Genomic DNA, 23,432 nt, shown 5'->3' on the forward strand with positions numbered 1-23,432 from the left:
CTGGGAAACAGACTTTGGGCTCTGAGTTTGAGAAGGTTTACTATGGTACAGCATCTATGCAGCAGGGAATGAGACGTTGGGCAGAGAAGAAGTTACACTTCCATTCAGTTGCTGCCAAGGGCAGGTCCTGGAGAGCTGCCAGGGCTGAGCTGTCGCAGCTGGGAGTGAGTGACTCCATTTTGAAGGGAGGATCTGGGCAGCACATTCAAAAATAAGTGGAGGGAATGTAGGAGGGAGGAGGAAAGATCCATTCTGTGTAACTTCTTTTTTTTTCCCCTAGACCGGGTCTTGCTGTATAGTCCAGGCTGACCTGAAACTTGTGCTCCTTCTGCCTCAGTCCCTCTAATGTCTTTTTTTTTTTACTGTTATATTTAATTTCCTAGAATTATTCTCCTGCTGTTGACTTCAGGACTGTGAACCAAGCACATTATACCAGCTTAATAAATGATGAAACCCTATCAGTTTGGAGACAAAAACTCTCAGAACACAACAATGCAAATACAGTCAAGTATGTAGTTTCTTGTCCTTTTTTAAATTTTTCTAAAGTATATTGGCACTTTCTAGCTTAGTGATTTTCCCTACATCCATGTTGAGGTTGTGAATGTAAATGGAGCTTTCCATTTAGTCAATCTGTTCTTGTGCATTTATGCAAGGTTTGGTCCTATTAATTCCCAGTAATACAGTGGTTTTACTCTCAGTTCTCACACACTCCTCAGCCTGCCCTGTCAGTAGAAGATCTTTAAAATCCCAACTTGAGGAGGTCTGGGGTTTTAGCTGGCAAGTGCAAGATCCCAAGTTTGATCCCTGGTACAAAAGACAAACAAACAAACAAAAACTCCCAACTGAGGAAAGCCAAAATTGGCCTTTGTGATGAGAGAGGTCAGTATTAAATTTTGTAACAGCAATGACTGCCCTCATATTCATGTTCCAAAGCATCCCGAATCTAAGGCAGCTTTTATCTTATCTAATAAAAATAACTTCTAACATTTTTCCATTCAACAAAAAAGTATAATAAAACTTATTCAGGCTTGTGCTTGCTTTGGCAGCACAAATACTAAAAAATATTGAGGCCTTAGGTTTATTTCATTTTTAAAAGAATTTTTTCTGCACATATTTCTATATTTTCATTGTCTTTTCTTATTAGCATTTCTAGTGTTTTTGCCTCAGTTTTTGAAATGAGGAAATCAAGTTCTGTGACCAAGGGTGGTCATTCTGAGAGATGTGTATCATTGGTTTCACTTTATGGTCTAGATTGTACTTGGGCCGATGATCGGGACCCTGCACCTTGGAGCCCTCCTGCTAGTAGCCTTCTGTGTGAGCTGTCACTGGGAACATCCTAGAGCAGCTCTGCAGCAGCCCTCAGGATCCTCCTAACCCCAGGGGCTGTGCGAAGGAGTTCAGGTTGGAAGGGATGTGAGGGCGAGCAGAGGGTTAAGCTGGTTACCACCGGGAGAGCAGAAGACACTGTACTTCACCAGTAGCCCTGCTTTCCTATTTATAACATGAAGGGACTGGAGATGTGATCTCTAAAGATCTTTCCTGACTCATATTCGATGATTAACAGAAGTTACTGCAGTCGCTTCCTAGCCACATACTTGTCTTATTCTTTCCCTTCTCTCTGTAGTAAATAAGAGGATCAAATGTTTCTGACGTACAGTTTAGATTCAGTCTCACAGAAACTATTTTCTCAGAGACTTCGTGATCTGTGTAATAGAAAGAAACAGTTTGCTAATTTTTAGTTTATTTCCAAAATGAACAACAAGGTAGAAGAAAGTGGTAGGTCAGTTTTGAATTTGCAAAAGTAGTTGCTCGGAAAATAATAGCCCAGCTCTCTTGTTTTACTTTTTGTGTTTGGAGGTGAGGTGTAGGGAGTGTTTTAGACAGTTGGTAGTAGGAGAATGTTCATGCTTGTCTTCAGGGATAAGAGTTCTTTAAGAGCTTTGATGTCTCTTTCTTTTTTAAAAAGTAACTTATGGAAGACTTAAATTCATTCACATTTTGAGATGTGACACACAGTTTCTCTAAAGCATATATATATATATATTTTCCAAGTCTGCCTTTGCCTTAGTCGCTTTCTCACCACTGTAACACAACCCCCAACACCCATAACTTAAAGGAGGAAAGGGTTATTTTGGCTCACAGTTTGTAGTGGTTTCAGTGCATGATTGGCCAGCTTTGAGGTAGGATTGCATGGCACAGGGACATGGCAGAATAGTCACTGCTTACCCCTTGGTGGCTCATATCAGAGAGCTAGGAAGGGGGGGAGATGAGACTCTTGGTGGCCTCTTCTGACCAGACCCTTCCTCCTAACAGCAAGTCAACTGTGCCATCCCCACAGCCCGATCACCTTTCATATGCCTGAGCCTATGCACCTTTGGGGGATGCTTTTCAGGGTAGGAGCGAGCTACCACTAATGAAACTTTTTTTGGATCAAGAGATTGACTAGATAATTACTGATGCTTAAATAACCTTTTATTTGCAATCACTAAAAGCTTCCTTCTCTTTCTCTCTCTCTCTGAGTAGTGGTGTTGTTCAGATATTATCTTCTGCAGCCTGTTGGAATGGAAGTTTTCTTGAAAAAAAGTAAGTGACTTATGTATGGTCTTTTAAAAAACCCACATGTGGTGTACTTACTCACCAAAGGGAGTGAAAGACTTCTGTTATTTCTGATGATTTTTGGCCTTACCTTAGCGAATAAACTAAAGCTTTTACAAAAGTTGGATGCCTAAGGATGATTGAAAGGAGGCCAGGAAGGACAGTCATGCCTGGTTGGCACAGAAATACTCTACTTAGTAAAGAGTAAGACTGTGTCTCAGGAAAAATTGGTATAATCTAAAGTCAGAATTTCAGGATACAGTGTTACCCACACCATACATATATTAGTACTTTGTTGTTCTTATTGTCTTATGGTACTGGGAATCAAACCCAGGGACACTGTCACTAAGCTGCATCCCCCCACCTTTAGATTTTTGAGAGTCAGTTGCCTGTGCTGACCTCACATTTTCAGTCCTCTTCAACCTCTCAAGTAGCTGGGGTTACAGGTGTGCATTACTGTGCCTCGCTATTTGTGCTTGAACTCTTAATTCTTCAGATACTCTCATTGATCTCTTTGATATGCTTCTCCATAGTATTTTTCTCTTCTCCAAAGGGAGAACTTCCAGGGAGGCTTTAGGGAATCCTTGTACTCAGGTCCAGCTCAGCTTGCCTTTGAAGCTGTATTTGTGGAGGAACTCCCAGGCAGCAAGGAGATCTCACTTTGCATGGCCTTATCTCTTTGGCCAGTTTTCCCTTCAGAACCTGATGCAGTTTAAGGGTTTTGTCATGGGTTTGGATCTTTGGTGATCTGAAGTCCTTATCATTTCTCAGTACTTTTTGCCAGTGACCAGACTAATGAGATTTCCAGACAAATGTGTTAGCCAGAATATTTTTGACAAATACTTTTGAGATAATCGACTTCTAAAGAGGAAAGATTTATTTTGGCTTGTGGTTTTAGTCCATACTTGGTTGGTAACACTGACTTTGAGGCTGTGGTGAGGAGAGTGTGGCAATATAGAGCACAGCAGTGGAAGCTGCTCACATTTTGGAGTCCAGGAAGCAAAAGAGAGGAAGGGGCTGGGGTCTTAATAAAACCTTCAAGCGCATGCCCTTAGTAACCTCATTTCCTTTTACTATACCCTACCTCCTAAAGATTCTGTTATTTATAGTAGTGCCATGGACTGGGCACCAAGCCTTTGACACATGGGCCTTGCAGGAGCTTGCAAGATCCAAGCTATAGCAACAAGATAGACTTCAGTTTTGTGTATGAATCCCAAGTCTACCCTTAAACATATGGCAGTTGTCAGGGTCCTTCAAAGGACCAGAATAGGATGGGTGGATCGGAGATGATATACTGTGAGATTTGGCTCATGTGATCATGGAGGCCGAGAGGCCCTCTGCACTCCACATGACCTAGGCATGGCAGTAGCGTGGCTCAATGTGAGGCCGTAAAACCAGGAAGCTGCTTTAAAACCAGAAACATTTAGGCCAAGTTTGAAGGCCCAGAACTAGGAGGCTTCTAGTGTCAGACCGAGAGAGCGGGGGAGAGAGAGGGGAGAAGGGAGGAGAGAGAGAGTGTGTGTGACCTTGCCCCCCATAGACATTTGTGCTATTTCAAGAAGCCTGCTTCTCCTGTGTGTACAAGATGCATCACAAAAACCAATCAAAATGTGAAGACCAGTTTTATAAACCAATGTATATGTATAGAAAATAATTTTTAAATATTTGGGCAGTAGAATTAATTTTGGGGCCCATTTATTTTTGGTGCAACAACAAAGGAGAAAAGCTATTACTCTTGATTTGACCATTTGTATTCTAATACACATCAAATCGTTTTTTTTTTAACATGTTAGAAACTCTACCTGTATTTTTGTGTATTGTGAGTTGCTGTCAGCGGGTGTTAAAACTATTTAAATGTGTCAATTACTCATAAACAGAAGCTTATTTTGCAAGTAGAAAGCTCTTTTGTAAACAGATAGGTGTGATACAGTGAAGAGAGGGAATTTAAGAGATAATTTTCTAAATCTCTGAAAGGCTAAGAATACTTAAGGGTGGGAAAACTACTATGAAGTTAAAAGGTTGCTGTGAAATTAGTCCTTGGGAGAAAGTAATTGTGTCCCATGTGTTCAGAGAGATAATTGCAGTTGTTGTAGATCCGATTTTTACTTAAGTACTTTGTTAAGGAAGACTAAGAAAGACATAAATAAAGAAGTTCTCTTTGCTGTTTGCTGATGGACTGGCCGGTTTGCGCCTGGCTACGGGGTCTGAATGGCATTGCAGCACCAGTGTGCAGTTGCATGAAAAGACAAACAACAATCCATAAAAGTAGGGGAAGTAACACTCTGAACTTCAAGGAGTTCAAAAGTCAAAATCTTTAAACAGTACAAAGATTGAAAAACAATTTGAAAATTTAAAATAATCTTCAAAAAAGAGATGCCTAAGAGTTCTATTTGGTAGGTCTTCCCCTAAGTGTCGTCTTGTAGATCTTGTCTGCCAGGTCAAATTTAAATCTGATTAGCATAGACAAACTATTTTTGTTTATTGTTTATAATTTCTATCCCAGTGCTTGTTTTGTTTTTCTATGCTGTTTTGTTTGTTTAGAATTGATGAACATTTTAAAACAAGTCCCAAAATCCCTGGGATTGACCTGAACTCAACTAGAGTGTTATTTGAGAAGTTGATGAACTCTCAGCACTCCGTGATTCTAGAACAGGTAAGTTCTTGACATTTACAAAGTATGTTTTTGGAAATGCTTTTTTGGGGAATATGGGGGATTGAACTAGGGTCCTTGTGCTTGCGAGGTAGGAGGTGGAACCACTGAGCTAAATCCCCAGCCCTGGAAATGCATTTCTGCATTTAATAACTCTACTTTTCCCCCTCAATTTTTTTTTACTAGTATATGTTTGTGATACATGGGAATAATTCAACTTTTAAGAGAAAAAAGTGAAAAGACAGATCTTGTACAAATTTTAATTTTGCTATTCATTTTGGGAATTTGGCCTTCTTTTGGCTTTCTTTTTGGCTTAATCTGAGGAATATGAGATCTGTACAGTAGGAGCATTCAGATTTTCTTCTTGCTGAGGTTCTGAGAGCCTTGACTAATACCTGGTTGGTAGTAGTTGATCAGTGCATAGTGAAGGAATAAGAGTGAGTCTATCAAGTAGCATATGGATTTAGAGATAGATTAACCAGTTCTCATGCACATTTGAATTTCTCATTACTCTGTTCTTTCATACAGATCTTAAACAGCTTTGAAAGTTGCCTGATTCCACAGTTGTCAAGTTCACCACCAGACGTTGAAGCAATGAGAATCTATTTAATACTTCCTGAGTTTCCCCTGCTCCAGGATTCCAAGTATTACATAACACTGACTATCCCCTTGGCCATGGCCATTCTGCGGCTGGATACAAACCCTAGTAAAGTATTAGGTGAATGTGCTGACATCATTCAAGTGATTTTGTGCTTATTTTGTTGGTGTGACCCCTGGTTCTCAGTGCATTGAGATCATTTAAACTTTTCTTTACTGTTAATGTCTAGCTAGCCCTATTTGTAGTTTGAGCAAATTGAACCATGGCTTAGGTTATTGAAAATAATTCATGCCACATCAGTCTTGATTTAGAAATATCCCCAAATCCAATCACTCAGTGTATTTTCTTCCCTCCCACATTTGCTTCTAGTTAATAGTACCTGAAAAGTTAGTGTCTGCCATACCTTTGTAGCGAGTGGGAGTGGACTGGTTTTGGTGAAACAGGTCTCCAGGAAAGAGAGGCAGAAAATGACCTTGTGGAGGCTTAGTAACTGTTTGTTTTGTTTTTCTTTTCAGGATGGTTGAGTCCACACTGACTTTTGCAGGCTCTGGACACTTTGCTGAGATAAGAACCTTCTGTTCCTCAGTGAATTGGAGAGTGTCTCTCTTGGAGTAGCACCTGAGATGTTTTTATTAACCAAGTGCAGGAAGTCTGTCACCTGGCTTTTTATTTTTACATCCCTGGTAATTTTTTTTTAGGTGTTTGTCACAACTCAGTAACTCTTGTGTTCAGATGGACTGAGCTGCTGTTTGAGCATGGTCTCTCTCTCTCCTGATTGAAGAGAGAGCCATATGGTTCTGTTCCTTCATACAAAACACAAAAGCAGAAATAATAATAAAAGTATTTGTAATATATTAGTAGTTAGCTTTTTAAAGATCAGAAGCCATTTGGAGCACATTTTCTTAGGTGTTCTAACAGTTGTGAGATAGAGTACAATCTCTGAAGAAATAGTACCTAATTTTTTTTAATAGTACCTAATTTTAAGTTTTGAGGTTATAAATAAACTATTCCAGGTCTGATGACACCAAAAAACCAGATCCAAATTTTATATTAAATTCATTTTAACTTTGAATTATTGAAATTTGAAAGAATACCTCAAAAGAGCACTATATGTATCCAGCACATATTTAACATTGTGAACATTTTGTCCTTTTTATTTTATTTTGCCCCTGCTTCTTTTTTAATCTTACATTTTAAAGGAAAGCTCAGGTGTCATATTATTTCATTATTTCAGTGTGGCTAAGTTTATTTCTAACAAAGTAGAAATCAATAGTATAATCTTGTCTGGGCAGGAGAAAGCATTGTTTGGAGAAAAATAATAAAATTAGTAGTTTTTCAAATAATCTTTAAGGAAAGAAATAGTTTTCATGTTGGTGCTGCTTGTAGGGCCTGTTGCCTTTCACATCCCTGGTGTGGATGAAGTAGTGGCTGAGAAGAGTGCTGAAGGAACTAGGACATCTGAGCACTGTTTGAAGTAATTCAGTAGACCTCCCTTATTCCTAGAATATGTGTACCTGGTCCTCTTGCAGCCTTAGAATTAACTTTTTGATTAGCCTTCAGAATGAATTTGAAAAAATTCAGATTTGCTTTTATCAAAACAGAACAACAAAAACACCTCAGGGATTCTTGTATAACAGCTACGGAAATTTCTACAGAAATATTTTAATGGATTCTTCTTTAAAGTCAGTTTGGAGAAGCTGCATTTTACACTAATGTTTATCTTCTGGCTTTTGGAGTTTTTAGCTGGTAGTCAGAAGCATACATACTTGCTCAAGATTGTATGTTGAAATATGTTTTTTTTTTTCCTTTCTTAAGATAACTGGTGGTCTCAGGTATGCCCCAAATATTTCATGAAGCTGGTAAACCTCTATAAAGGTGCAGTCCTTTATCTACTGAGGGGAAGAAAGACATTCTTAATTCCTGTTCTGTTTAACAATTATATTACAGCAGCTCTCCAGCTCTTGGAAAAGCTATATAAGGTGAGCATAGGAGCATTGGTGGGGAGGTGGGTGAATAGATGGTGGGGTGAAATGTCTGGCTGACGTGTTCTCTGGGAAGCCATTTCTCCATTCTCTGTGTTTAGTTATCCTTATTTTGCCTTTTATCAGGTAAATCTTAAAGTGAAGCATGTGGAATATGATACATTTTACATTCCTGAGATTTCTAGTCTCGTGGACATTCAGGAAGACTACCTCATGTGGTTCTTGCATCAAGCAGGGATGGTAAGGATTCATGTAAACCACGTCTTAACAATTCAGTCTTTTTTGCGAAGTACAAATCAGGACAGGAAAAGCTCATCTGAGCTGTACAATTTGTTTTGTTTTTTAATATTTTGTGGAGACAAGGTCTCACTGTGTAGTTCATCCTGGCATGAACTCACTGTCCAGCCCATGCTGGTCTCCACCTCATGTCAGTGCTCCTGCCTCAGCCTCCTGAGTGCTGGGATTACAGGTGTGCAGCACCACGTCCAACTGTACAATTTGTTTTTGACTTTGATTTTACTGTCCCATCTGTTTTCTACCCACCTGACTTTTTCAGTCTTGAAACTTGGAAGTACTTTAGGTACTTTAGGTCATAAGGAGTCATAAGTGAATAATGACCCAGAATATTATAATTTTTTTTTAGTTAGCAGTATTTTAAAAAATCAAGTTGTCTTTGGTCAGGATAAAATAGTGATCATGTGTGTACTTAGCATGTGCAAGGCCCTACAGTCAGTCCTCAGCATCACATGAAAATACAAGCAAAACTGGCTATGTCTAAAATGGTTATGGGCTGGGGATTTGGCTCAGTGGTTCCACCGCCTGCTTCGCAAGCGGGTGGGCTCGAGTTGGATTCCTGGTACCAACAACAACAACAAAAAAAGTAGTTAAATTCACAGAAACAGAAAATGCAATAATGGTTGGGACGGGTAAATGGGAATTGTTATTTAATGGATATAAAGTTTCAGTTTTCAAGAGAAAAATTTCTGAAGATCCTGTGTACAACAGTGTGAATATACTTCTATTGAAGCTATACATTTAAAAATGATAAAGGTGGTGGATTTTGTGTTAGCTCATTTTTACCAAGTTTTTAAAAAGAACTCATATGAAAATATGAATTTCCAGCTCTTCTTGAAACTTAGAAAATCTGGCAGTACAAATTGTTTTCCCACATGGCACCAACTGGCTGGATTTCAGTAGTGGCCCTTCACTGAGGCTTGCTGGGGGCCACAGTCCCCAATGCAGATCGATGTACCCCTGACTTGGAGGAAAGTGTCACTTGCTAATTACTGTCTTCTCACAGCCAGCCTATTTTAGTCATCTTCTGTCAGCTGCCCAGCCTTGTAGGCCACCTCTGGTTTTAGAACTGTTGGCAGGAAAATGTTACATATCCCTGACCCGGCTTTCACCATGTGTTAAATGAACTGTTCAAGGGATTGGATTCCTGCTGGCCGCCCCTAGCATGGCAGGATCTGCTCAGTTTGATTGCAGACTGGCTTTGTGTGTATGCCCGTCTTTTTAGAATCCTCTTTAGAGGCCTGCGAATGATGTCAGAAAACAGAGTAACTTTATTAATGTAGTTAAGCCATGTGCAGAGGATACATTTGAAGCGAGACCTTGGTCACGTCAGCAGATTCATTGCCAGTAAAAGGGTAGTGTTCTTCTCTGTAGGCTTTGTGGAGGTCAGCTGTGGGTATCTAAAAGCAAGGCATTTAAATAGGCCCCTTTAACTGACAGATCATACACTTTGTCGGATGACAGATGATGGGTGCGACATGCAAAGTTGTATCTGTTTCTGTAGAAATATTTTAAATTGGCACAGTGTTAATTTTTAATATGATTTTATGATCACCCTGAAGAAACAAAATACTTTGCAGTAAGAACAAGGTGTTCTTGATGAGATAGGATGGGAAATTCAGTGAGGGGTGATGTGGCAATGAAGTTTGCTATCACTGAATTTAGAAATTATGCGAAGATAAACTTCTCTATTGTATCACTTTATGAACACTTTTTTTTTTAGTTGAGTTTATTGGTACATTTTAGGTATACAGTACAGTTACATTCATCATTGGGATCTTGTACCTTTACATGACAGGTCTTGGTTCTCATTTTTTCCCCTTGTCCCTGCCCTCCCTTTACCCCCTCCTCGAACACTTTTCTTTAAATAAAATGTTAAGTGCTGAAGCAACCCTATGAATTATATAAGCCAACTTTTATTTCTAGGTTGGGAAAGGGAGGCCCAGAGAAATTAGATAACTTTTCTATGAAGTTGGTTAGCTATAACTCTTCTGACCTATTCTTTTTGTGACTGATCCTGAAAACAGTAGTTATAACCAATTCAGTTTCTTTTTGACCCTGAGAAAGAAGTTGCTCATGTTAAAAATTTAGATTATCATGACTCTGGTCTCCAAATGGAGTACTTAATGAGCAAATTTCCCTTTTTGGGAGGGGGTTCTTTTAACATTGGATAAGCAAATATCTCCTCTTCAATGATAAAGGTAGTTATTATGGAAAGACAGAAACTTAATGTTATCCTTTGCGATTTCTGTGGAATTTTTCCTGCTGTATTGGGTGTGGTACAATTAGAAGTCAAAGTTCAAATTTCTTAGTATCTTGGATTTTTGCTTTAAAATGCTACTGCTGTTCTATGTATACTTTACTGTTTTAACCACTTTAAAATAAAAATGATAGATTTTTTTTAAGCTGGCTGCAGCAGAGGCATTATAGAAAATAGTGTAGAGAACATGCTTAAGTTAAAAAGGCTGGATTGTAAGTCTCAACTGTCGTCTGCTGGTTGTGGCCTCAGACAAGTTCACTGATTCCCGCAGGCCTACCACCTGCAGTTGGACTGAGAGCTCTGACAGCGCTGTGAGGGTTAAATGGGAGAATTCATTGAAGGATCATTAGCAAGGCGCCTGAGGTATAATGAACCCTCAGTGCTGTTTTTCACTCAGCAGTTCTGCAGCATCGAATGTACAGCACGCTCCTGAGTGGTCACTGCGGCTGGGGATGGGACCTGGAAGTGGATCTGCCTTTGCCGAGCGTTTGGTTCAGTGAAGAAGCTGCAGGGAGAAATTACAGAGGGATGTGCACACGTGTGCAGAAGGAACATTGTAAAATGCCTGAGTTTTGCTCATTTTTAGAATATTAGTAGTTTATTTCAGTCAGTCTGCCATCATCTGTGCCTAAAAATCAAACCTCCGTTGAGTCAGGATCTTTGCAGGTTCCCACAGAGGGCAGCACAAGTGAGGCATTCCTGTGATGCACAGAAATCCTGAGAACTAACTACCAGAGAGCTCGCCATGTAGCTGTGTGTGTTGGAGGACATGCACTGCACCTGGGCAGTTTTTCTGCTCCAAGGGCTGGTGTTGTACATGTGTGAGATAGTGCAGACCCTGAGGAGAGCTGGCTGTGTTTCCTCCCCGGCACTGCAGGTGTTTGTGCAAATGTCTCTTGTCCACACCAGCCTCCTTTAGGAAATGTTTTATCGGTATTTAAAAGAAAGATATTTCTAGTTCTTTGGTTTTATATAATTCATTGCTTCCACTCATTTTACATGATTTAAAAGGTGAATTTAGGTCACAGTGCAATCCTGTTTGAGTCAAGCACCCTTGAAGTTAGCTCACCAATACTTTGTTTTAAGTTTGTGAGACCCATTTGGGGGGAGTGGATATCATGTGATACATAGCCTCTCTAGAGATGAGTACTTTTCCTGATCAGTCCATATGCATCTTCTAGACTAGAAATAGTAGTAACAGGAGAAAAATTGCTGAAACTTATTTCATATGACATAAGAACGCCAGTATTAGAAGCAGTATCTAAAATATTCACCACGTACAAAAACCAAGCAAAATTATTATATTTCAAATATAAAAACCCATAGAACTTTAAAATTTTATAAACCAGGAATGGTGGCTCACATCTATAATCTCAGCTACTTGGGAGGCTGAAGGCTGAGGCAGGAGAATCTGCTGTTTGAGGCCAGCCTGGGCAATTTATCAAGATCCTGTCTCAAAAAAGAAAAGGGCTGGGGATGTAACTCAGAGCATCCCTGGTTTAATCCCTAGTACTGAAAAAACAAACAGAATTCATAGTTGTAGTTCTGTAACTTGTTGTGATGGAATCCTGATCCCTCCTTTGCCTTCCTGAGAGTGGGCACGTTGGTTTTCCAAGGCTTTGTTATCTTCCGTCTGCCTTGGTGACTCACCTGGGATCTCCAGACAACCCATCCTGGGAAACTTGCCTCTGGCCGCAACTTTGGCTCTTAACCAAGGCCATTAAGATTTCTTTCTATCTGAACCAACAGAGAGGACAGTGACCCTGAGCTCTTTCACTGTGGGGTGTGGGGCAGGTCAGCTGAGGAGACTAGGTGAATGTTAAAGGGGGTTAGGGAGAGAGAGAAACAGAGCAGGATTGAAGATCCTGGAGACTCAGAGGAAGCTCATGCTGTTGGCTGAAGAATTCTATCACACCATCAAGAATACAAATACTTTAAAGTGCTGGGTAATAGACACTGTTGTGCCACCACTGTGTTTGTAGTCCCTGTTCTTGATACCCAGCAAGGGCTCACTGCCTGATGTGCATAGAAGAAAAAAAAAAAAGTGAATTTTATTGTGCTGTTGACTGTCAGGGACACCGGAGCTATGAGTGCGGATCTTTCCAGTTCACTTGGTGTTGTGGGAATTTGTAGGAAGGAAGACGGGGAGAACCTGCTTGTTCATTGGGTCTGAAGCAAGGGAAGTTTTAGGGTTCTTTTTTTGTGGATGTCACATCTTTTTTTACAGGTTGCATATTTCTATTCTGGGGGAGCGGTGTTTGGTGTGGGGGGATTGTGAGCTTGTGACCACACATGGCATTGACTGGATGGGCCATCTGCTTCTGGGCATGTCCATTCTTGAAAAGCTGGTCTCCTGCCATCCTTGAGTGGGTTCTAGGAAAACCCCTGAAATACTTTATGGTTTAAGGAATGCATATGGGGGTATATCTAGGCCTTAGCCAATTTTATGATTGCTTTTCCCATATCACTTTTTGCATTCCAAGTGTTCCGACCCTTTCTTTGCTTTATATATCAACACATATAAAAGAGCTTTCTTTTTCCTTGTCAGTAGACAAATAATGCTTAAACAGATCTCTCCTATGAGAAAGATTAAAATGTTGTAAATACTGGTACTGGCATTACTAGCTAGAATGGCTAATTGCCTCATATAAGGTGAAAAGTTTCCATAGACTAGGTGTGGTTGAATCAAGGTGAAAGTTTATTACAGAAGAGTACAGTAGGTTATCCTGTACCCTGTCAGCAAAGTGGGTTAGTTAAGAAGCAGAGCATAGCTGGGCATGATGGTGGACTTGAGGCTGAGGCAGGAAAATTTCTGCTACTAGCCCAGCTCAGGCAACTTAGTGACTTAGGGAGACCCTGTCTCAAAATGTGAAAAGGGCTGGGATGTTGCTAAGTGTGAAGACCCTAGGTTCAGTCTTCAGTACTGCACGCGTTTACAAACACACACACACACCCCACACACACCCACTCCTAAACCAGGCTGCTCCATGAGCAGAGGAGCCCAGGAATAAGAGCCGGCTGCTCCATAGATAAAGCAGGCAGCTCAGGAGAAAGATGATAATGCTAAGGGCTCCGCGGACAGAGCAGCTTCCAACGATGGCGTCTTTCACTTTTATGGCATCTCAGTGGAATGTTGTTACTCACTTCTTTACAGGAGGGGGTAAGGTCCCCGCATTAGGTGGAGTTTACCATGCAGATGTGTTTGGAAGTCTAGGTCAGCTCTGTCTGATCAGTCTCCAATTTGGCTTGCATGTGTTTTATCTTTTTTGCCCACACATCTCACTATTTTATCTCAAGGACTACAGTAGCTTTCTAGTTTATTTAACAGCCTAATTTGTTTTCCCACTATTACTGCTTCAAATTGCGGCTGCCTGCTCCTTTTCTTTCCAGCTGCTGTTTTAAAGTCTTGCCCAATGCCTCCCCACCCCATGCCGCCCAGTTTTCTGCTCATGTCCTGAGGATGGTCTCATCTTTTATAGGTACCTAGGTAGAAGAAAACTTAAATTTGCAGGAATTTACATTCTCAAATTCAAAGTAATTAGGTATGGAGACATGAGACTAGAAAACTGAACTTTGCGTAGTCCTGTGGTATAGTATGGTAATTGTTGTTTTGAAGCAATTTCATTGGTTTTTTTTTTTTTTTTTTTTTTTGGTACCAGGGATTGAACTCAGGACCTTGTGCTTGTGAGGCAGGCGCAGTGCCACTATGCTAAATCCCTGGCCCAGAATTTCATTTTTAAACTCAGACTAAGTAGGTATATAGGCATGGGAATGAATCAAATTGCCCTGGATTATATATGCGTAATTTTTGGTCTTCATAGACTAGAATTGTTTCTCATTCTTGAGAAATGTTGCAGAATTCCTAAAGGAATCTAGTTCTAAGGGATGAACAGAGTGGATTCTAATTCAAATTGCCTTTAAATGATTTCATTTAAATATGAATAAACACAAAGGGAAGTATATACTTTATACTCATAGTATTTAATTATAAACCCACATCAAATTTACAAATAAAAATATGAGCAAAGTCAGTAAAATGCGTCTTAGCTTCACTGACTTAATGTGATGAACAAACCTGTCTTCTGAAGCTCCCAGCTGTCGGCCCAGAGCACTTCCGTTCTGTGTTCCACTTACTGCCTCTCTCCCGGGTGACTCAGCCCTTCTCTTCCTTTCATCTGCTATTAAACCTCACTCATGCATTGAACCAGACTCTGTCAGCCTTTTCCTTGGTGAAATTGCAGTATTCACCTGGCAAAACTGCTTTTCTCTTTTCTCATTATCCTCGGACAGTTAGGTATTTATATGGCTCCAGTGCATTCCTTACAAAATAAATGTCAGTCCTGTGGCTACATACTATTCTGAGGAGCTCATTCAGATTGTGTTTTTGTTTTGTTTAGAAGATCGTTTTTAAAACCAAAGAGTATTTTCAAATTCTGGAATAAATTCATGGTTTTCTGTTTGAGAAATATTGCTATAGATCATCATGATCTGTTTTGTTGATTTTTTGGGGGGGCCTCTGTTAATGATATTTGTTACATAACTTAACACATTTCCAGAAGAGATTTCCTTTTTTTCCTTACTCTGTACATGAAACCATGACATACCTATTAGATGTACTTTCTTGTGGTTATATTTTTTTGCCAGTTCTCCTCTCCTCCAAAATTTATTTGCTGATTCTAGCATTGAGAGTGTTTTCCATGGACAGCAGCTGGCCTAGGTGCTGCAAGGGCAGTGTACTGGATAGCCTTCTATGTACTTGGTTCCTCCTAAGTGTGTATGAAGGAGCACACAGCATGCTGACACACAAAATTAATTTTAATTACAATTTGAGTATCCTAAATCTGCAAATGTTCCAAAATCTGAAACTTTCAGTGTTGAGAAGGTGCCACAGGTGGGAATTTCATACCATGAATCTTTGTAGCAAATTCCCTTCAGACTCTGTGCAGAAGATGTGTATGAAACAACTGAATTATCTGCTTTAGACTTGGATCCTGTCTACAAGAGTTTTCATTATGTATGTGCAAATGTTTCAAAATCTGAAAATATCTTGAATATTTTTGGTCTGAAGCACTTTGGATAAGGGGTACTCAACCACTTTACCTAAGAGGGTTATCCTATGACGTCCAGGTTGTTCAGCTTCTGGTTTGGAATTAGGTTTCTTGTAAGGAGAATTCTATTAATGCTGTGAGTTATGACATGTTAATGAAATGGCTTTTAAAGGTTCTTTAAAATTAAAAAAAAATTTCCCCCTAAGTCTGTGTCCATCAAAATGTCTATTCTTTCTCCAAGAAAAATGTAATCAGCTGTGCAAATGATATTAGTTTTGTGGCTGAATAGTAGATAGACTGTGTTTTATGGTTTATATTTTACATTTTTAGGGGTTAAAAATTCAGGCTTTGTGACTTAAGACTTTTTATTTTTCTTTATACAGAAGGCTAGGCCATCTATAATACAGGTAAATGATAACTTTTAAACTACTTGCATATTTTTCCAACAGTACTCTTTGTAAAATACAGTAATATTGCCAATAATTTATTTTATGCTAGGATGCTGTAACTCTTTGTTCCTACCCTTTCATCTTTGATGCCCAAGCCAAGACCAAAATGTTACAGACGGATGCTGAGCTGCAGATGCAGGTATCATATTTTTAAAACTTCCGTTTTTACTATGTTTTTGCCATCTTAGATACTCAGTTTTAATTTTGCCTGGCAGGAGAAAGTATATCTGAGTGAAATTTCATTATAATACTTAGAACTCTTCTAAATTTTTAAAGTAATATTGATATACATATGTTAATGAACATTTATGTAGGCTGTGAGTAGCAAATATTTTCTGTAATGAGCTTAGTTACTTTTCTCTCGTTGCTGAGACAGAAATACCTGATACCCAAAGTTGGAGGGGGAAAGGTTTGTTTCTCTCACAGTTTGTAGAGATTTCAGTCCATAATCAGCTGGCTCCGAGGCAGGGTGGCACATAGCAGAGGGCCAACAGTTCGTAGCAGATGACAGCAAAAGTAAGAAGGGAACCAACAAGCTACCCTAACAGTATCTTTCTGTCCCTTTTATCCAGACTCCTTACGGTGGGTAGCACTCAAACCCTTAATCCTGGTGCCCTGGAGCCTAGTATTGCACTGTGAATCAATCTGAGTCACACATTCTAGACCCATCTACCTCAGAAAAAGCTCTATACCGGACTGCATGAGGCTTTGGGGGCACATCTAGATACAAGCCATACATGGCCTTATAGTAAATATTTCAGGCTTTGTGGGCTCTATGGTCTGTCCATAAAACAATAAGTGATAGTACAAAAATGGGTAAGTGGTGGTATTTGAATAAAATTTAATGTATACTGAAATTTGAATTTTATCCAATTTTCAGTTGGGAAATAGTATTCTTATTTCTTTACTTTCTATGACTTAAAAATGTAAAAATCTTTCGTTAGCTCAAAAGCTGTTCAAAGGCTGGATGTGGTGGTTCATGGTTGTAATCTTAGTAACTCAGAAGGCCCGGGCAGGAGAATTGCATGTTTGAGGCAATTAGCTAGTCTAAATCACTTTCCTGGACCTGAGTATAAATTATATGATTCATAAACTGTTTCATAAACCGATTCATACACTGTTAATCTGCACTTTAGAGATCACATTAAAAGATATGTGTTCTGTGTAAACATAAGTGAATTGAAAAATAAAAAGAATAGGCTGGGAATGTGGGTTGGTGGTTAGAACACTTGTCCAGCATGGGTTTATTCCCCAATATGACACACAGATATAACCCACCTTGCAGAAATGGGCAGCAGGATAGATTTGATCTGTGGGACCAAAGTTTTCTGCTTCTGGATATAGAGAAAGATGATGAAATAAATCTTGATTACCTTAATTGAATGGAAATTTAAGATACAGAGATTTAATAGTTAGGGTTTAATGCTGTTTTTATTGTAAGATACTGATTTTGAGGAGCCTACACAGGGGCTTGTGAATTAGCAGTCTTTCTCTGTCACCTTTTACTTTTGTAGATACACACCTTCATTCATCTCTCTGTCTCTCTCCATATCTGCCTGCGTCTCTCTAGTTCTGTTTCTGTGTGTCTATTTTCATAGTTTTACCAATGGTATTGACAGTTCATAAGTCTTCCACAGAAATGGGTACTTTTCACAAAATAAAAACCTTTTTAACAAATAATTGTTAGGTTTCCTTACCTGCCATTTTGAAAATCATGGTTTTTACCAGTCTGTTATACTTCATTTACATTTTTATTTTGGACTTAATCAACTAGTCAGAATTACTCTACTGGATCTGGTTATAGATCATAAGATTCATAAACTGTTTTCAGTCTTTTCTTTTTTCTTTTCGGTACTGGGGATTGAACTTGGGACCTTGCACTTAGGAGGCAGGCAGTGGAACCACTGAGCTAAATCACCAGCCCTCAGTTAGTCATTTTGAGACCAGATTGAAAGACTTGTGCACTGTGTAAAGACAGGTAACTTGAAAATCTGTGAGAGGGGAAAGAGGACAAAATGGAAGTGTAGTGGTCCCCGTCGGGTTCCAGGGCACAGCTGGCTGCTGTTCTGTTCTCAAGAGTGCTTTGAGTAACTGTGTTGTGGCGTGTGCCATTCCAGGTAGCAGTCAATGGAGCCAACCTGCAGAATGTCTTCATGCTTCTCACCTTGGAGCCTCTGCTGGCCAGAAGCCCCTTCCTGGTCCTTCACGTTCGTAGGAACAACCTCGTTGGAGATGCCCTAAGAGAGCTGAGCATTCATTCTGACATCGATTTGAAAAAGCCTCTCAAAGTGAGCTCCTTCAGTGCATACCTCTAAATGCCTTCAGAGGTTTTCATTAAACAATGAAAGCAGCAAAGATCTTATTAAAATTGTGGAGTACAGCCATTCATAATTTCTTTCAATTATTTTATAATTTACTCACTTTCTTCTATAAGATCACCAGAGCATCTCAGTGTAACATTAGATAAAAGATAAAAGTGCTAGGAATTATTTGATTGCTCTTAGGGCTTTCTGTGCCTTCCTCTGCTGTCTTTGGCATACATACCCTCTTTAGCACTACTACCAAAACAAGCAAACAACAAAAAGTAAAGCTTCAGCTGTGTACAACTCTTGAGCTATTGTCTAGGAAGATTTGGATGTCAGAGAATGAAGGGAAAGTGGGTAAAATAGGAGAATGGGAAGGTAAGAAATTGCCTACCAGGCTGTTGCTCTATTAGGATAGCAATTTAGAAACTTGAAATAATTAAATTTAGGGCCATGGATTTAGCTCAGCGGTTCAGTGGCCTGCCTTGCAAGCGCAAGGACTTGAGTTCAATCCCTGGTACCAAAAAAAAAAATTAAATTTAGAAAATCTCTCTTCCCATAGACCACACATTATTACTGCTTCCTGTATCCTAGGGCTTGGCAGCCTGTCTGGTACATGGTTGGGGTTCTAGAAATATTTAGAAAATAGTTTAAGTTATTTAAAGTCATACAACTTCTGTATCTTTGTTTCTAAGTCTGTTGTAAATACTGATTTCAGAAATATAATAGGTAAGAAATTGAATGATTACTGCCATAATATTGTTAACCCTTTCTAAAATTTTGGATAAGTAGCGTCATTCTCATCAGCCTATCTGGTTATCCTTTCTAAGACTTCTGAGGTATATTTTTAACATTGCTTTTCTTTTTGCCACTGTTTTTGGTCAGTAATTGAGACAGGGCTGTTCTTGCTTTGTAGTACAATTGAATTACGTCTTCTGCTGGTGTCTGTATAATTACAGTCCTAATATCTGTCCTGCTCTAGACAGGCTGGAATATAGTCATAAAGAAAAGCTTTCTCAGATGTTGTCTTTAGCTCTGGGCCTTAGCCATTATCTGTAAAATGGAGATAATAATAGTAATCTCTGTGCTTAGGCTGCTTTGAGGAGTAGGTTAATAGTTTTTTTTTTTTTTTTGGAGGGGTGAAACCAGGGTCTCACTATGTAGTTGAGACTGACCTGGAACTCACTGTGTAGCCCAGGCTGGTCTTGAACTCACAGTGATCCTCCTGCCTCAGCCTCCTGAGTGCTGGGATTACAGGCGTGCACCACCATGCCTGGCAGGTTAATAGTTTTTAAGTGTTCGCATAAGGTAAATTCAGTATCATTTATTGGCTTCCTATAGTCTTTACTCTTAAGGACCATTGTGGGTCCAGTGCTCCTGGTTAAGCCCCTCACAGAGCCCATGTCTCTGTCTGCTCAGAATGCCTTCCATGCTTCTGTGAGTCCAAGAACTCCACTGGAGGATTTCTTTCAGAAAGTGTTCCCATACTCAAGTAAATCATTTATATTCTGTGTGTCAAAGCATTTACCTCTCATGTATTTCATCCTTTGAAAGTAAAATGAATTCTCTACCCGCTTCTTTTATATATGTTTTACTTCTCTTAAACAGGTAGTAAATTCTCTGAGATACATGGTAACTTCTGATCTCCTTTGTGTCCCTTGGAATATCTAGTAAAAGTTGTGTGCATCTATAAGTTAAACATATATGCAATTAGCAAAATCAAAGAACAATCCTTGCAGTTTTCATTATCAGTATATATTCTCTGTTAGGTTTTCTGTCCCTTTTACTGGCTTTAGACAAGAATCTTCTAAAAGATAAAATTTAGCTATGTTCTGTGGCACACATCTCCCTCCTTCTTGGGAGCTGAGGTAGGAATGTAATCTGAGCAACTAAATGCAACCCTTCTCAAAATATAAAAATAAAAAGGGCTGAGGGTATACTTCAGTGATAGAATACTTGCTCAGCTGGTGTGAGGCCCTGGGTTCAATCCCTAGTGCAGCAACCCCCCACTTTATCCATAGATCTCCCTGAAATATTAATTCTTTTTTCATGATATGATTTTAAGGTAATCTTCGATGGGGAAGAAGCAGTGGATGCTGGTGGTGTTACAAAGGAATTCTTTCTTTTGCTGTTAAAAGAACTTTTGAATCCCATCTATGGAATGTTTACCTACTATCAGGATTCAAATCTCTTGTGGTTTTCAGATACAGTAAGTTAGTAATGTTACAATTAAACAAACGGATTGAATTAAACTTCCTTTTTGTTGTCATAATCAATCTCCTGATTTCTAGCTTTGCAAAGGAGAGAATAGCAGAGATCATTTTAAATGTCTTCTGTAACATAATGAAGAGTAGTCTTCCCTTTGTATCTGTTGTTGAAATCTCATAGTGTATTTTGTCAGCCTTCAGCCCCGTTGTCATTTCTAGTAAGTAAGATCCAGGTCTTAATATCTACAAAGGGTAAAAAGAACACAGTGTGATAAATTGATTTTATATAACAACAGTGATACTTTATGTATAAATATGCACACACAGGCATATTTGGATTTTCTTTTTAAAAATTCACTAAGAGGACTGTGTTCTAAAAGGCATTCTAAATTCATTTGGCCTACAATTTAGAGAATTTTTGTCTCCAGGTTTTCTCTAGATTAAAAAAAGGTAGTCACCAGCCATAGGTGGTTATTTAAATTTAAATTAAACAATAAAGATTCCTTTATTCAGTTGTTTTAGTTGCATTTCAGATGCTCAGTAGACAGATATAACTAGTGGCTACTGTAAGGGGCAGCACAGAATAGAATGTGTCCATCGTTGCAGGAAGTTCTCAGGACAGCCCTGCTGTTGATAGCTAGGCTGTTCCTAGTGTCACTGGAAGGCGCACAAATGCTTGCCTTGGTCCACGTTGGATCTTCTGGGGAAAAATGAATGATACTTTTGTCAGGGATGTTTCTCTGCCTCAAGAGGTAACTAAATATGAATGTGATCTTTACTGTTTTATTCTGAAAATATTTTGAGATAAATGGTACAGTGTTTCAAAGGCTGCAGCACTGCATTTCTTTAACACATTTGTATATATCCTAAAAAGTGTTTTGTAGAGCACAACTGGTTTCACTTGATTGGCATCACTTGTGGACTGGCAATCTACAACTCCACTGTGGTTGATCTCCACTTCCCACTGGCTCTCTACAAGAAGTTACTGAATGTAAAGCCTGGTTTGGAAGATTTAAAGGAGCTGTCACCCACTGAAGGAAGGTACAAAGCATAAAAGACACACAGATGGGTGTGGATGACTGTTCCGATGGCTTCTAGCACAGGGATTAAAGGTTGAAAGTACCATATGTACAAATTGGGTTTTTTTGAACCCTTGGAGACTCTGTTTTGTGTGCTTTGTCTTAAAACATAATTATGCAACCGATTGCTTGTAGCATTGCTGTGTCACCGTAAAGACAAAGGGCAAAGAAAGGAAAAGAGAGGTCTTAGTGCCCAGGAATACAGAACTATCTCTGCTTTCTGTATCCTCAACAAAATATTAAAGCTTTGAGGCCTGTCATAGTCCAGAGATAACGGGGGAGAGAGTATTGAAAAGAAACTTTTCAAAGTTCATTGATTGACAGGTACTTTCACGTACCTTGCAATTCACCTACGTTAAACACAATGCTGTGGCTTTAGTGTGTTCCTAGAGTTGTAGAATATTGTCATCACCCTCAGAAATAAAATTCCCTGGCCCTTTTTTGTCATTACCCCTAATCTCTTCATTCTCCAGTGCTACACAACCACTAATCTAGTTTCTGCTTCAGTGAACTTGCCGGTTCTGGATGTCTCATGTGAATGGAGTCATATAATATGTTGTCTTCTGTGTCTCTTGGCTTTCACTTAGCATGTTTTTCAGATTTACCCATGTTGTAGCATGTATTGGTATTTAATTTTTTAATTGCCAAACAATAGACCTTGGTACAGGTACACCATTTCGTTTGTCCATAAATATTTGTGTTTTTCCACTTCTGGGTTGGGGTACTGCTGTGAACACTTTGTATAAGTTTTTGTGTAGGCATAAGTGTTCAGTACTCTTTATACATGCCTAGGAGTGGAGTTGCTGATTTATATTATAATTGTATATTTAGCCTTTTGAGGTACCGCCAAGCTGTTCTCCAGAGTAGTAAAGTCATGTTTTTATGTGATACTCTTTCTAGCTCTTAAACCACCTTTATGCTTGAGTTTGTCAGATTGGTGAAGTACATAAGAAGGCAGCTTCTGCAGAAGGAAAATCCTCTTTTTCTAGAGAAAAGGCATAGCTGTAAGGTAGAGTAAGAGGAGAAATTATTCCTATAGAACCTTATAGCACTGAGACTATCACATCTCTGGTATAGGATACCAGTACTGAGAAACCATAAAGCATGAGCAAGGTACAAGCACCAAGACAGGAAGAGAAAATTCAGAAGGAATATTAAAGGAAGCAGAGGAGAAACAGGCAGTATTGATTTTTAGTTACTAGAAGAGAAGCCTAGACAGTGACCAAAGAATGTGTTATAGACTTTGCAGTTTAGCTGAGAATTGTATATTTTAAGTAATGATGTTGGCTGGTTAAATGGCATCAGATTTAAGTTCCACGCTAGGCATTCTCATCTTGGCAACTCTTGATGGAATTGTAAGACTGGAGCTAACTACAGAGGAATGTGTGAACAAGGTCTAGTGATAAGAATGTATTACCTTAAGAGCTTGGATAAGATACTGTTGACATAAACATTCTTCTAAGAGTACACTTCTTCAGCATCCTTTGATGTAACAGATAATGAAATGTCTTTGTCATACAGAGTCTTATGCATTGATAAAACCATTAAGTAGTACTTCAATCTTTGCATCATTTCCAGTACTGTAGATATAATTTATATAAAGACTTTGAGAGGGTCTTTTTCAGTATATATAAGTTTTGCAACTATAAGTCCATGAACGTGCATTATCACAACATTTACTTTGTGTGTGAGCATCATTCATGTTTGTAAAAACACTGGAACGGCCTCAGTAAGCAAAGAGATGCCCTTTTTGTTCGCTTTGATTTGTGAAAGACAATTTGTTTGAGTAACTACATAGGTGATGGTGACCTGTTGTGGATTTTTTTTTCTGCTTTTGTCTTTGTGATCTTAGAGCTTGAATCCAGGGCTTTGAGCGTGCTAAACAAGCAGTTGACCACTCAGCTACATCCTCATCCTTTTCTAAAGTTTTGTTTTGAGACAGGGTCTCATTAAGTTGTCCTGGCTGG

General features: G+C 39.1%; 1 protein-coding gene across 4 annotated transcripts in view; it reads left to right on the forward strand.

The window, feature by feature from the left end:
• Positions 1-23,432, forward strand: part of Herc3 (HECT and RLD domain containing E3 ubiquitin protein ligase 3) — a 146,117-nt gene that overhangs the window by 79,630 nt on the left and 43,055 nt on the right. The window contains exons 10-20 of one of the 4 annotated variants that reach the window (XM_010610486.1): positions 384-508; positions 2,524-2,583; positions 5,137-5,248; positions 5,774-5,963; positions 7,659-7,822; positions 7,952-8,065; positions 15,811-15,834; positions 15,926-16,015; positions 17,994-18,164; positions 20,245-20,388; positions 21,261-21,427. In XM_010610486.1, coding sequence (XP_010608788.1) covers positions 384-508; positions 2,524-2,583; positions 5,137-5,248; positions 5,774-5,963; positions 7,659-7,822; positions 7,952-8,065; positions 15,811-15,834; positions 15,926-16,015; positions 17,994-18,164; positions 20,245-20,388; positions 21,261-21,427 — 1,361 coding nt within the window. Of the gene's footprint in view, positions 1-383; positions 509-2,523; positions 2,584-5,136; positions 5,249-5,773; positions 5,964-6,358; positions 6,527-7,658; positions 7,823-7,951; positions 8,066-15,810; positions 15,835-15,925; positions 16,016-17,993; positions 18,165-20,244; positions 20,389-21,260; positions 21,428-23,432 lie in introns of those variants that run through there. The other 3 variants (XM_010610487.1, XM_010610488.1, XM_033757894.1) reach the window with 3 other exon arrangements.

The sequence above is a fragment of the Fukomys damarensis genome, unplaced genomic scaffold (assembly GCF_012274545.1).
Source record: "Fukomys damarensis isolate Sample0158 unplaced genomic scaffold, DMR_v1.0_HiC HiC_scaffold_32, whole genome shotgun sequence".
In the NCBI taxonomy this organism is placed as follows: Eukaryota; Metazoa; Chordata; class Mammalia; order Rodentia; family Bathyergidae; genus Fukomys; species Fukomys damarensis.